General features: G+C 42.0%; 1 protein-coding gene across 1 annotated transcript; it reads right to left on the reverse strand.

The window, feature by feature from the left end:
* Positions 1–2,131: 2,131 nt before the first annotated feature.
* Positions 2,132–11,150, reverse strand: LOC104513392 (chromosome unknown open reading frame, human C2orf76). The gene is made up of 5 exons (XM_010156723.1): positions 10,999–11,150; positions 9,191–9,241; positions 5,550–5,587; positions 5,338–5,419; positions 2,132–2,317 (listed from the first exon to the last, which is right to left on the reverse strand). Exons 1-5 carry the CDS (start codon positions 11,129–11,131, stop codon positions 2,241–2,243), a joined length of 381 nt encoding a protein of 126 aa, XP_010155025.1. The 5' UTR covers positions 11,132–11,150; the 3' UTR covers positions 2,132–2,240.
* Between the last annotated feature and the right edge of the window lie 1,648 nt (positions 11,151–12,798).

A 12,798-nucleotide genomic window follows, 5' to 3' on the forward strand; every position in this document is an offset into this window, starting at 1 on the left:
CTTTGACTAACAGCAAACGGCTGCAGGTCGTGACCTCTGCCAGGATAACAACCCATGGTACCAACTCGGTAGGTGGTTTCCTGCAGCAGAAAGAGGATTTCATAACACCATGGGCAAAGACATCTCAGCCCTTAGTAATGCATTAGCGTGCATTCACAGATTTCACTCAGTATTCAACGACCCTGGAATCAAGCCTACTTTGATACAAGGCTACACCATATCCTACCAAAAAATGTTGGAACAGCATCTATCTTAACAAGTTCTCAGTTATTATCTTTGGTTTTGTGGGGTTTATTTGAAAGAAGCATTATTAAAGGGCCAATGAAAAAAAAAAAACACACCAGTAGAAAAACACTTCAGGAAGAATCCAGTTTACAAGGGTGGTCACTGAGAGCATTACAAAAGGCTCTACTGTGCTGCTGCAGAAAGGAGCCAACGAAGTGCCACTGCCAGAGCTCACAAAGCAGCAGTTTAACTCTTCCCTTGGAAAAAGAAGCTAATCTGGAGTGCCAGACACATCGTTCTTGAATTATTTGCATTAAAACATTTAGCCTTGTCTTGTTGACGCTGTGGAATTGCTTTCACTGTGCCACACTCACTGTGGCACTGAACATTTGTAACTCCACTAGCCCAGAAAGGGCAATTATTAAATTTGGTGACTTTCAAACACCAGATAGACCTAGAGAAGAGATCACAAAAACAATCCAAATCTGTCAGAAAGGGCTGGAGATTTTGATCTCTCCGGTATGCAATCTACTTCTCACCAAGTTACCTTCATTATTGTAAATTTGGCTGAACAAAGCTGGCGTACTCTGGAGTGCAATGCATTAACTTAAACTGCCTGTGAAGACAGGTACAAAATCCTATTAGCCAGATTAATCTGGCAAACATGACAGTCTGTGCAAGCAGGTAGCAGAGACACGGGCCCATGTTTAAGGAGCAGGTGCCAGCCACAGAGAGGTGGCCTGGACAGGAAGAAGAGGGAAGTGGTAAATTCTCATCACAAATTCATCAGAGCATGCATAACAGCATCTCAATCTCAAGAGAACGCAGGTGACTGCGGTGAGACAGGAGTCCTCCTTACAAGATAAAGATACAACCACCCTCTTAATCACAGATGACAAAGTGGCAGAGGACTTTCACAAAAGAACAGAACTCTGTTTAAAGCAAAGACATTGGTCAGTAACACCAGCTACCGAAACCAGCCTAGACCAGAGTTGTCAGGAAGGATGAAGACAATGAGGTGGGAGCAAACCATGAGCGTCACTCTTTAAAAATGCTCGGTTCCTACTTCTGCACACTGATGTCCTGGCAGAACTCGGGTTGCTACCTCATAGAATCATAGAATGGTTAGGGTTGGAAGCGACCTTAAAGATTATCTAGCTCCAACCCCCCTGCCATGGGCAGGGACACCTTCCACTAGACCAGGTTGCTCAAAGCCTCATCCAGCCTGGCCTTGAACAATTCCAGGGATGGGACATCCACAGCTTCTCTGGGCAACCTATGCCAGTGCCTCACCACCCTCTCTGTGAAGAATTTCTTCCTGATATCTAATCTAAACCTCCCTGATTTCAATTTGTATCCATTACCCCTTGTCCTATCACTACAGGCCCTCCTACAAAAAGGTGTCTCAGTGAAGTAAAGCTATCAACAGGCGAGCTGGTCCAGGAACACAAAAGCCTCCCAACAGTCATTTGTCTCTTTCAGCATGCTAAAGAGGGCTGGAAGAGAGTATAAAGGACAGCATTCACCAGTAAAGAGCAAGAAAGCTTGCCAGTCTGCACCATTTAAACAATAGAGACCAAACATAAAATGAGAAGTAAGGCTATGACTTGAAACAGAGAGGTTTGCTTCTCAAGCTCTCTAAAATACCCAGTGATTTGGTCATAAAACGCTTCCATTTTCACGGCAAGTTAGTACTGTGCACTGTATAATCTCCACATGTAGGTAATGTCTGCTGTAGGATTGCACCAAGAGCCGTGTCACAGGTCAGATTGCACTGCCTGCGTCCTAAAAGCAAAGGAAAAAGAAATGCAAGAAAGACAAAAAGTCATTTATGTCCCTCAGTTTTCCTTCTCTCAGTCTTAGCGTATTGACAGAAATTAATTTCTATAGGAAGGGAATTGCACTGTTTGCAAAGCAATCCTCTAGGATTTATTGATCTTTAAGAAAAATCTCATTAAGCAGAATAAGGAAAATTTACAACAGGTATGGGAAAACAAAACAATCTCTTGGGATCTTCACCAGGCCGAAACAGGATTAGCTTGGTAGTTTCTGTAATCTTCCTCACAGAAGAATGCTAATTCCGTCTCATTTGCTAGAACGAATAAAAAATTAAATATTTAGCGCACCGGTAAACGAACCACCCAACAGCCAGCTATTTAGCATCTTAGAGAACAATTGGCAACTTTTTTAGTCAAAGACAACTATAAATCACCACATGCTTTCCTCCTCCCCTCATATTTTTGCAAAAAGGATTCCAGTATTAAACTTGTCATTTAACCTTGTAAAAAAACCCAAACAAAGGGAGTATATAGAAGTAAATATGTACGCAGGACCCCTCCAGACTTGTTTAACTCAGCCTTCAGAATTGTTTGTATAAGCACCCAGCAAATTAAGTGACTGCATTTCTAACGCCTTCAAATGCTAGGAAAATAATGAAGCATGATTTTCTCTGTTTTGTGCATTTTTCTGTTAGGAAAGGGGAAAAGAAACTATTTTTTTCCATTAAATTAGCCTGTAGGTATAATAATTTAATACTTAGAGGATCAGTAGAATATTTTACAGATCACTTTACATTCTCCCTCATGACCCATCAAAATATGTGTCTGAGGAAGTTAATTTTTTGCCCTGCTGATGATTAATTCATGAGGCTTCAACAATATGCAAAGTGAAAGACACAAATTGGCTTCTCCAGCAATACCTTCAAATACCTCTAATTATTCACAGGGGATATGGCAGAGCTAAAGGACCCACAAAGGTTCAGAGCAGTCACAATTCTTTCAACCCAGTAGGTCAAGGACTTCCTCTTCTAAAACAATAAGTCAGCAACATTACTAATTCAGAACAGAGACAAATCTGATGGAAAGCCTTCACAATTATTAAACATGGAATTCTTTAAGGTGCTGAGCCAATAAGTTCCACATTCGTTTTTTAAATTAAACCTGAAGTTAATGAAGTCTGCCTGTCTTGTAAAAAAGGGGGGGGAAAAAAAGAGAGCAGAAGGGGTTTTAGAATCTCAACTAGCAAACAGACAAGACCATTTGCAATGAATACTGAACACTTTATTAACATACACCCTGCTCTTAAAAAAACAAGCAAGCGTTAACTTTGCTGACTAGATAATAGCTGTAATAATAATCACTACCACCGAGGCTTTCCTGAGGATACTTATCTAATGTCCTCATAATTTATAACTCTCTAGCCCAACCCTGTTAAGTGCCAAGGGCAATCGACTGCAGCTTAGAAAAAATGTTCTGCGTGTCTCAGAATTTCCCAGATTTTCTAATGGAAATTCTCCGTTCTGGTCTAGTAAATCTCATCCAGACTAGATATTGGAAAAGCGTAATAGGTCAAGAGAAGATTTCAAATCTTCTTACCGATTTAAATTAAACCGTACAAAACGAGCACTAGTGGCACATGCTATCACACTTCTTTGCTTACTCTTTTCCACTTCTTGTCGAAGAAGATTGTACTACAAAGACCACACTCCTAACTTAACTAATTTTCCTATCAAGATATGCTGGAACATATCAATGTTCAGAATGGCATAATGGCATGCTGCGTGCGTTTTACAAAGCAAGAGGTTTTCTTTTCTACACAAATACCCACTACGTCCTAATGACTAACTGCTGTTACTTATTCATGGGGGGGGAAAAAAAAAAAAAGCAGCTTTAAATCCTTTTCTGCCCTGAATAAGCCACCCCTCTCTTTGTACAGAGACACAGAATAGGCTGCTCTATTCCAATTTCCTTTCACTACAACATGTACTCTGATGTTTTGACGCCTTTTTCAATTTCACATCCAACTGTTCCACTGCTGTAGCTACAAACCAAGCTTCAAAGATGGATAATATATACAAATATTTATCAATATCTTTCTGAAAGAAGGCAGCTCTGGACAATGTCATTTCTAATTCAACACTTGACACCGTCATCCGTCCCTGTCCTGAACTGCATGGCCTCTTATGCCTTAGGTGGATGAAAATCATGCTTAAATGAATCTTCTGCTAACTAAATTGCCAATCCGTAAGATTCGAGTTCCAGTAATCCTCCTTTCTGAGAAACCTCTTTTTTTCCCCTCCAGATAAAAAGACCTGATCTATTACAAACAGCCAGAGAATAACTATCATTCATATTATAAGAACACCCAAAGACGTTTAGGAAAGGTATACTGAAGCCAGTTGCAGTGCAGCCCTGAGAAAAACATTAAAGAGACATCCCAAGTCACTGAAAACCAGAAAGTAAATGGCAGGAAACAAAAGAGCCAAGAAACCTATGAGAAAGAAATCCCACTGACTAGCTGGGGAGCAATCAGAGGGCACCGGGAACAGGAGGGAGCTTTCTCTGCGACACCCCTGCACTTAGAGCGAAGGCAGTTATGCGTTCCAGCTAGGCAAATCAGATTCAAATGAGCAAATGTCCATATCAAGGTGGAATGCAGCTACATCCCTTAAGTACCCTGCTGCCACAAAGTCATTCAGCCACAGTTACGAGAAGCCCAAAGGACATCCAGGGACCATCAATTTTATCATGACAGACATTTCTTTACATTATTACCAAAAGACATGCCCTATATGCAGTCCCCTGTCAAAATGTGAGAAATCAGGTCAAGTTTCAACTCTTTGCTATGTTCAGCACATTCTCTAAACGATACTGCTTGAGCTTTCCTGAGCAATCTGGCTATCAAGCACTGTATGCTGCACATTAAACAAATCTAATCTTATTTCATTATTCAGTGCTGGTTCCACTACTTACATTTCTAACCAAAACATCAGTTTAAATGTTACTGATAAGACTAAGCAGACACGGTACTAATAACCTATCTGTCAATCATTTAAAATTACTCTCAGCAGAATTATAAGCATACCCTCTAAAAATCACAATTTGCATTCTGAACATTTGGAGTGCAGATACCTGCTGCCCTCAGTCCAATGATTTGAATGTACATTATCCCCCTCCAGCCCCCCTTACTTCCCTGAATAATTATCAAGTAGTGTAAAGAGCATCAGGAATAGCATTTACTTTTCAGCAGGCTATCCAAACATAATCAGCCAGTTATCAGTTTAATGACAACCACAATGAACAGCACCTTCAGTCAATACAAATGTACTCCTACCTACTCCAGCTGCTTTCAGCGTACTGTCTTCTTTCAAAATCAGTTTGTCATCATCTTCCAAACTCACGACAAGTTCACCGGTCTACAAATCAGAGAACCAGAATACAAAGATAAGAATTTACTGACAGTCTCTGTCCCAGTCTTGTTTGACAGTGCAGAGATCTGCCCGCAATAAAGCATGTGAAAGGGGAAGAATACAGCTAATATCATACCTTAGATTTGTGTGCTTGGTGAATAATCTTCATTGTATCTGAAAGAAAACATATAATGTTTTCCTAAAATAAGGCTTAATAGGCAGGTAACTGAAAGCTGTACTTGGGCAAGGAGAGACAAACAAAGGGGTAAGGTTCAAACTCGTTTATTAAGAACAATTTTGTGCATTCAGTCTAAAAAAGGCAAAGCCATCTTAATTTCCCGGTCCTGCAACTACAGTCAATCCAACATTAAGGTACCACATCCTACTGGGCTTCTGTCTGCTGGCTGAATTACAATAACTAGCTAATGACCGTCCCAATTGCCAGTCAAAACACATCAATTTAAATGCCAGTTAGGGTGTTTTAACCTAACAGGTTTTACACATGCAATTGGGGCAGGACAAACACTGTTTATCCACTGTGAACTACTAGAGTTAAACTGATAGACAGCAAGACACAGTAGCCTGACCACTCCACATCATTCCTTGAAATTTTCCTTCTCATGAAGAAAGCACCCATGTAGAAATTTTGTTAAGGAAGACCATTCTCCATGAACACATACAGCCTCTCCTCTTTTTAGTGCTATATCCTCTTCAGTGGTATTTATCACTGGTATGTTTGCACAGTGTGGCACTTCAAGAAATTACACTATACAAAAAAAAGAAATACCACTTTCCTCTGGCAATGTGGGCAGGGCTTTGTTAACAGAAGGGAAAAACTGGGGAAAATAATGCGGTCACTAAAGCAACCAGATGAGTGCAAAGATCCAGAGGGATTGGAATCAGAAGATGCCCATGCAGCACTAAAAAAAAAAAAAACCCACCAAACCAAACAAACAAAAAACCACAAAAAAGCCCAAACAACAACAACAATAAAACCCCTCCAAAGCCTCTGTGTTCAAACAAATTCAGAATAACCCACCAGTCCCTTCCCAGCAAAGAAGCAAAACCCATTTTGCCTGCTCATTTTCTGTTCCAGTTTGGTTTTGTGCATTAACGGAACACGACGTGTTGAAAATCTGGTAGGAGGATGCAAGAAAGTTAAATACAGGCTAAAGCAACTTTCAAACTACCGAGAGCACGTATTCAGATGTTCAGAACAAGAGAGATCACATTCCCATTCAGAAGTTTGCTACCATACCACTCCGGCCCATTTGGAACGTTTTATTTAAAACATTACAGAAGGCCAAACTGCTCCATATCCCCACTGCAGAGGGCACTGAGAGGGCAGTCTTAGCATGCTGTACTAATTGCAGTATTAGAAGCAAGACACATATTAAATTGCAGTCCCTGGCTCCATCTTGCATAAAAGCATTGCAAAAAGACCGAGCAATCACAGCAAAAATACAGTGCAATCGTGAATCCATTCTACCACAGCAAATACAATCCAGTCTCTGCCTGTTAGTCTTAAGTTTCTCTATCTGCTTTGTCACATCCCCTTTTCTCTAGTCTGCGCCCAGTCATTCTCTGGTCTGTTGTCTCAATTCAACTCCTTCACAACTCCACCGCTGGCATCCAGCAGTTTCCTGTGTCTTTATCTGGGTTCTAAATGGCTGCCCTAACTCTGCTACAGAGATGAATCTACAGTCTCTTTGCATCCTAGCAAAAAAAGCCTTATGTCCTCTCAGTTGCCTTTGCTATTTCACCCCAATTTAGTCCCACTCAATCATATTCCCAGTTTACCTTTCCTTTTCTGCTAACAGATCTTCTGTGACACAGGTAAGAAATCACTTTCTAAGTCTGAAGCTGTGAAGTACCTACCGTATTGCTCCACATTCACAGGGAAAAAAATAAACTGAGAAGCAGTTTCTAAGCCAAGTTGGCACCTTGGCTGCCATCACTGCTGAAAAGATGGCAACGACAGGGTAGAAAGATGGGAAGATTGACTGAGAAGAGTTCTAGACCAAGGACAAGAATGATGTGTACAAAGAAATGAAGAGAAAATGAAAGTCGTAAGCTTTGAGGTGTTAGAGCACCCAGCCAAGAGGAAAAATGTGATGGCATTATACATGATGTTGAGAGAACCAAGTGGTGCTGGATTCTGGTGAGAAGGAAGCCAAAACAGGCACAAGGTGAGAGACAGCCTGGTCCCACTGAGATTTCTGGCACTGCCAAACAAGGCTGAAGTTAAAATTTAGAATCATAGAATCTGACTCTTAGCAGCACTATTCATGCAGCAGTCTCACTGCTCTTTCATCACCAAATACAAGACAGACAGTAGAGCACACAAGAGATGCCAAAAACATGAAACTGGATGATTCACAGCCTGAGGGGAAGGTGGGGAACCTGACTTTGAATTTTCTGTGTGAAAATTTCCACTCAGCCACCACCATCCCCCTTAACTGGTGTAACAGGTTTTAAAGTCCTTCAGTGTTTTGCACCCACATTATGCTCAGTCCTACACAGCACAATCAGGTGCTCAGCCACAACATATGCCTTAGGAAAAACAACACTGATGCTCTAAGTGATGAAAGAAGGAGCAGCAGGGATAGGCAGCCCCGGGAAAACAACTGATAGCAGCAGTCTTCCACAGGAACCCCTCACCTAGCCAAAGCCACAGACATCGGGGGAGGAAGGGCACCGCCGAATTCAAACTTGGTAACTTAGATTTTAAGACCTTATATAAGGTCTTAAAAGTTACCTATATAAGCAATATATTAATAATAATAGTAAGTTCAAGTCCTTGCCACTGACTATCCTAAACCTTAATTCATCACTCATTTTGCACTATCTGTGTCACCATCAGCAAAACCACAGAATTAAATGCTTGGCTGTTTTCTTTTTTCACATAGGCAGATAGAGTCTATTACCATTCACATGTGTTAAGTAGGTTCCTCATTCAATTATTTGAATCACTGCAGAGGAAGGAGTTTGTAACTCCAAGAACATGGGAGACAGAAGATCACTTACAGCAAAACTCCAAAGGAACAAAATTGCCAAGTTTAAGAAAAGATATGTTACTGACATATGAGTTGACAAACTCCAAGAAAGGAAGTAATTTAGTCTATTTTCAGAGCATATTCTGTCCCAAACAGATGAATTGCACATGTTCATGTCAATCTTCACAAAAAGGAAATACACACGTAGCTTTATATTAGAGAATAAAGTCAGCCTACATTTCACACCAGGCCATTTCATTCTGTCAGCTTGTATTTAAGAGCTTTCATATCTACTTTGAGCAAAGTTCCCTGCTTCTCTTGTATCGTGTAAATTATTAAGTATATTTAAGCACTTTCCATTGTGGAGCCTTCAGCTCCCACTTCACCATCGTTTCTGACTTCACAATCACCAGATACTGAAGTACCACAGAGAACTACAATTTCAAAGCATTTGCGATCACAATCTGCTCACTAGAGTAAAAACAGAGTTAAAAGGCACTTATAAAAGTAATAAAAAATTAATATCAAAAGTCATCAGTACCAATTAGCAAATAATGTATGCAGCCTAATTCAAAGATTAATACAGAACTTTAAAATAATGGTCAAGTTCTGTAGACGTGATTCCAATGGCACAACCCCAGCTACAAAAGCTGAATAGAGTTGCAAAAGTAGGCAGGCACTGTCACCGGCATGAGTATTCTACAGCAGTTGTCTTCTAACTCGTATAGAAACTGGTATAAAATATTATGTCTGCATTTTACAGGAATTAAAATTCACGTACCATACTTGTAATTTTTGAAAGGAGGCGGAAGTCCTGTTCTTGAAGGCACATCTATTAAAATAAAAGCACCAAGTTAAAACAGAAGTTCTCAGGGTTTGGGGTTTTTTTTCCAGTATTTTATTTTCCATTACTTAATGTAGGCATCTTGGACATCCTTTACATCAAAACAAACGCACAACACAGGAGACTTGTTTGAGCATCGAACACTAAAACACAACCGTTGGCTCAGATTCGTAGTTACTCCATGTCTGACTAGCTTCACTTGGGCACCAGGTCCCTCTGAACAAAACGACCCTTGAGGACAGTGAGTCAACGCAACTGGGATATGATCACGGGAGTCTGACCCTTCAGAAATCTGCCAGGAACATCCTGCTAACAGTTTGCACAGCATCCCTCTCTACCTTTTACAAACAGCTGACAACTGCCTTTCATAACTGAATTGTTCAGCAAACACAGCCACGCCAACTAGCCAAAAGAAGGAAGCCCAACTATAGAAAATTAACCCTTTAGCCGCATGCAGGACACAGCCTGTAAGCAACTGCAAGAACTCTAACACCTTCCCTGGTGCCAGTGTTCCCAGTGACACCCAGGGATTTAACCAGGGCCTTGGAAGGCCCAGCCACCTGTCGGGCACTCAGCAGCAAGGCTGCTGAAACCATAACTTCACCAGTAATTTACCAATCTCAAACTCCTCCTTCAAAACAGATTACAGCAAAGGAAGGACCACAGCTCCTTTTGGACTAGGAACAGAACTGTCCATCCATCTGTGGAATGAGGTTCCAAAAGTCTTGTTCAAGACACTAGCCTTGTCTTAAATGACAGTGAGTTGCAATGCTGCACACATCAAAAGCAAGTTTCTTAGCACTGTTTTTTATTTTATTCTTCATAACAGCAGCTGTACCATATGTTCCGAAATTGCTTGAAGTTTTCTAAAAGCATCCTAAGATCTTGCCATGCCAATCACTGTCTAGAAGCATGGAAGTTGCTGAAAACACAATACAGCTGCGAGGCCAAGGGCAACATCCCAGGAGCTGCTCAAATGTTATCAGCTATAACAGATCGAGACTTGTTTAAGCTGACTTTATGCAAAAAAAAAAAAATCAAATGATGTTATTCTGCACCCTTTGAACGTCTCCATTTAGGTGTGTAGAAATACACCTGCAAGATGAGAGTAACACCCTAACTACTGAGTCACTGTGTGGGCTGCTCTGCCTTAATTAACTTTTAGATACACTGTCACTTTCAGCCAGGCCTCTAAAACATAAAACCCATAGATGAGTAAATCTGCACCACAAAGCTCAAGATGGAGACAGAAACTCTGAAGCAAACATGCACAGTGAGACCTCACAGTGTCAAAACCAATTTTTCAAGATCCTCTTTTCCCACAAATAGCAAACAGACGTGCGTTCCCACATTCCACATATTGGTGTCGTTCCTAAGGATCAAAGGCTCTCTAAATTCTATTAATTTACTCCTGTTAATTTATGAATAGCTGCCTGACAGCACCACTCAAGGAGTCTGAGGCCCTGAGCCAAATGAAGTAATACCCTCACCTCTTTTTGACTAAACATGAGGATTTGGGCAGGGGAAGCATCTTCCCAAATTTAGGCAGGTCACACTGACCATGGAAGCTCTTATTAACTCCAGACCTCTCATCCAAGGGAGGAGAGCACACAGGAGATGTAAATACAAATCTGGCACCTCTACCAAAGCCACAGAATTCCCATTTGTTTGCTCCCCTCTACTTTGGCGTGCAGAGATGGCAACACATGGGACCGAAGCGAACGAATATGACAACCACCCCTTACCCTTCCGCACAAAAGTAATGAACTGCTTTACTGTCTGATCCAAGTTAACTCCATGGTACACCACAGGCCTGAAGTTCCGATGTTCAAACGAGCGAACAAGACGGACGGTGATGGTTGAGTTTTCTGCTGACATGAGAATTATTTCTCAATAACCTGGAAAACATTAAAGACAGGAGTTACTGCCTTTTCTCTGTGTAGGAGCACAGCTAGAAAACAAGGTGCAGGTGGGCCTCGTGCAAAAATCAAAACACAGCGAGAAATTCAATACCATTATGTCTTTCAGGACCTAACTTCTATTATTTCTACAGAAGCAGTAACAGGGTCTCAAAACAAACAGGGTTACCCAGGATATTGCTGGTACTGCACACCAAATAGTCCACCTGTACTCCCTACTAAACACACCAAAATGTTAGGGATAAATGCCAGTATGTCGGTTGGGTTTTAAGGAACTGAAGACTTTACCTACAGGGTGAGTACCCTTGTGCTCTGAAAGAATGTACCGACACGAACAAAACCAAAACCTTTTTAATATACTTATGTTGTAGAGAGCATAATACCCTGAAAAATGCCTAAGCTGTTACACAATGCTCATTTTCACCTCCCTACAGACGGTGGAAAAACCTCCCCCACAGACACATAAGTAATTCTCCTGGTATTATTCTACACCCTCCCGCCCTCCCCTAACATAACTAAGGGGGTTAATTTCCTTTATATGACTAAGCCTTTAGAATGGCTCTATATGGTTTATACATTTAACAGAAAGTAGAACCTATAACAGAATCACCTTATCAACCCAAGTCCCTCTTCAAATAAGGCCACACGTCGTTCCGTTGGGCTCTTTTCTCACCACAGGAAAACCAGCTATTTCTTGCTCTGACAATCTTCTCCATTTTTGGTGCTGGGTATTTCTCAACAACCTTGCTTTCTGGTCGATCACTAAACTGCCGCGGCTGCTGCAGCAATGAGCAAATACTGTAACCTGAGTGCTGCAACATCAGCCAGAGGCAGAGCACGACCCCTGCATCTCCTACCCCTTAGCAGCCATTTCAGTCCCTACTTCAGTCCCACAAGGGATTTTCTCACCTATGCATCCCTTTATGGAAGTGGGGTTTTTGTTGCCAAGGGAAATGATTTAAGTGCCCCACTATCATGCAGGTACCTCCCAGTGTTTGCTGTGTTTGTCCTAGCTGCATCCTGGCAAAGTAAACCAGCAATTATTCTCTTCAAATACTTCCTGCAGAATGGGGACACAGATTTTCCACATCACAGGGCAACTTGCTTTTACATCCCTTTAGTTAATATTTCACCGAGTTCCAATTCCATTTTCATTGTAAATAAGCTGTGATACATCAATAAATGATGGTATTCCACATGGGCTCGAGATCCGGAGGGCACAGTACAGAGTCAAGGGGACGGCATGCAATTCACTTTCTTCTGGAAGAACGTTGTAGGAATACAGCCTTGGGAGCACAGACAGTTAGAAATCGCCGATTTTCACGTTTCCTAGACAGACCCAACAGACTGATCCCATCTGGGACTGGGACCAGGTATCACCCGGTGTCCCCTCAGGGCGCCGCCCCGATGGGAAGCGCTGACGGTCAGTATCTCTGTGTGAGGAGGAACCGTGCCCCGGCCTGCCCGACCGCGGCACCGGGACCCGCGGCGGAGCACTGCCGGCCCCAGCACACCACCCCGAGACCAAGCGCTCAGCCCTCACGCCACCCCTGCCCCGCCCGTAAGGGACAGTGAACGGCCCTCGGCATTACTACCTCCTCCGCAGCCAGCACTTCCGGGTGGCTC

This window comes from Eurypyga helias, unplaced genomic scaffold (assembly GCF_000690775.1).
Source record: "Eurypyga helias isolate BGI_N326 unplaced genomic scaffold, ASM69077v1 scaffold25908, whole genome shotgun sequence".
In the NCBI taxonomy this organism is placed as follows: Eukaryota; Metazoa; Chordata; class Aves; order Eurypygiformes; family Eurypygidae; genus Eurypyga; species Eurypyga helias.

Excerpts from the sequence above, each read along its gene's own strand:
- LOC104513392 (XM_010156723.1), bottom strand. The coding sequence starts at position 11,131 with ATGTCAGCAGAAAACTCAACCATCACCGTCCGTCTTGTTCGCTCGTTT. Across the intron at positions 5,588-9,190 it reads TTTCAAAAATTACAAGTATG|ATACAATGAAGATTATTCAC; the intron begins GTACGTGAATTT and ends GTTTTCTTTCAG. Across the intron at positions 2,318-5,337 it reads GCTGAAAGCAGCTGGAGTAG|CAAATGAGACGGAATTAGCA; the intron begins GTAGGAGTACAT and ends TATTCGTTCTAG.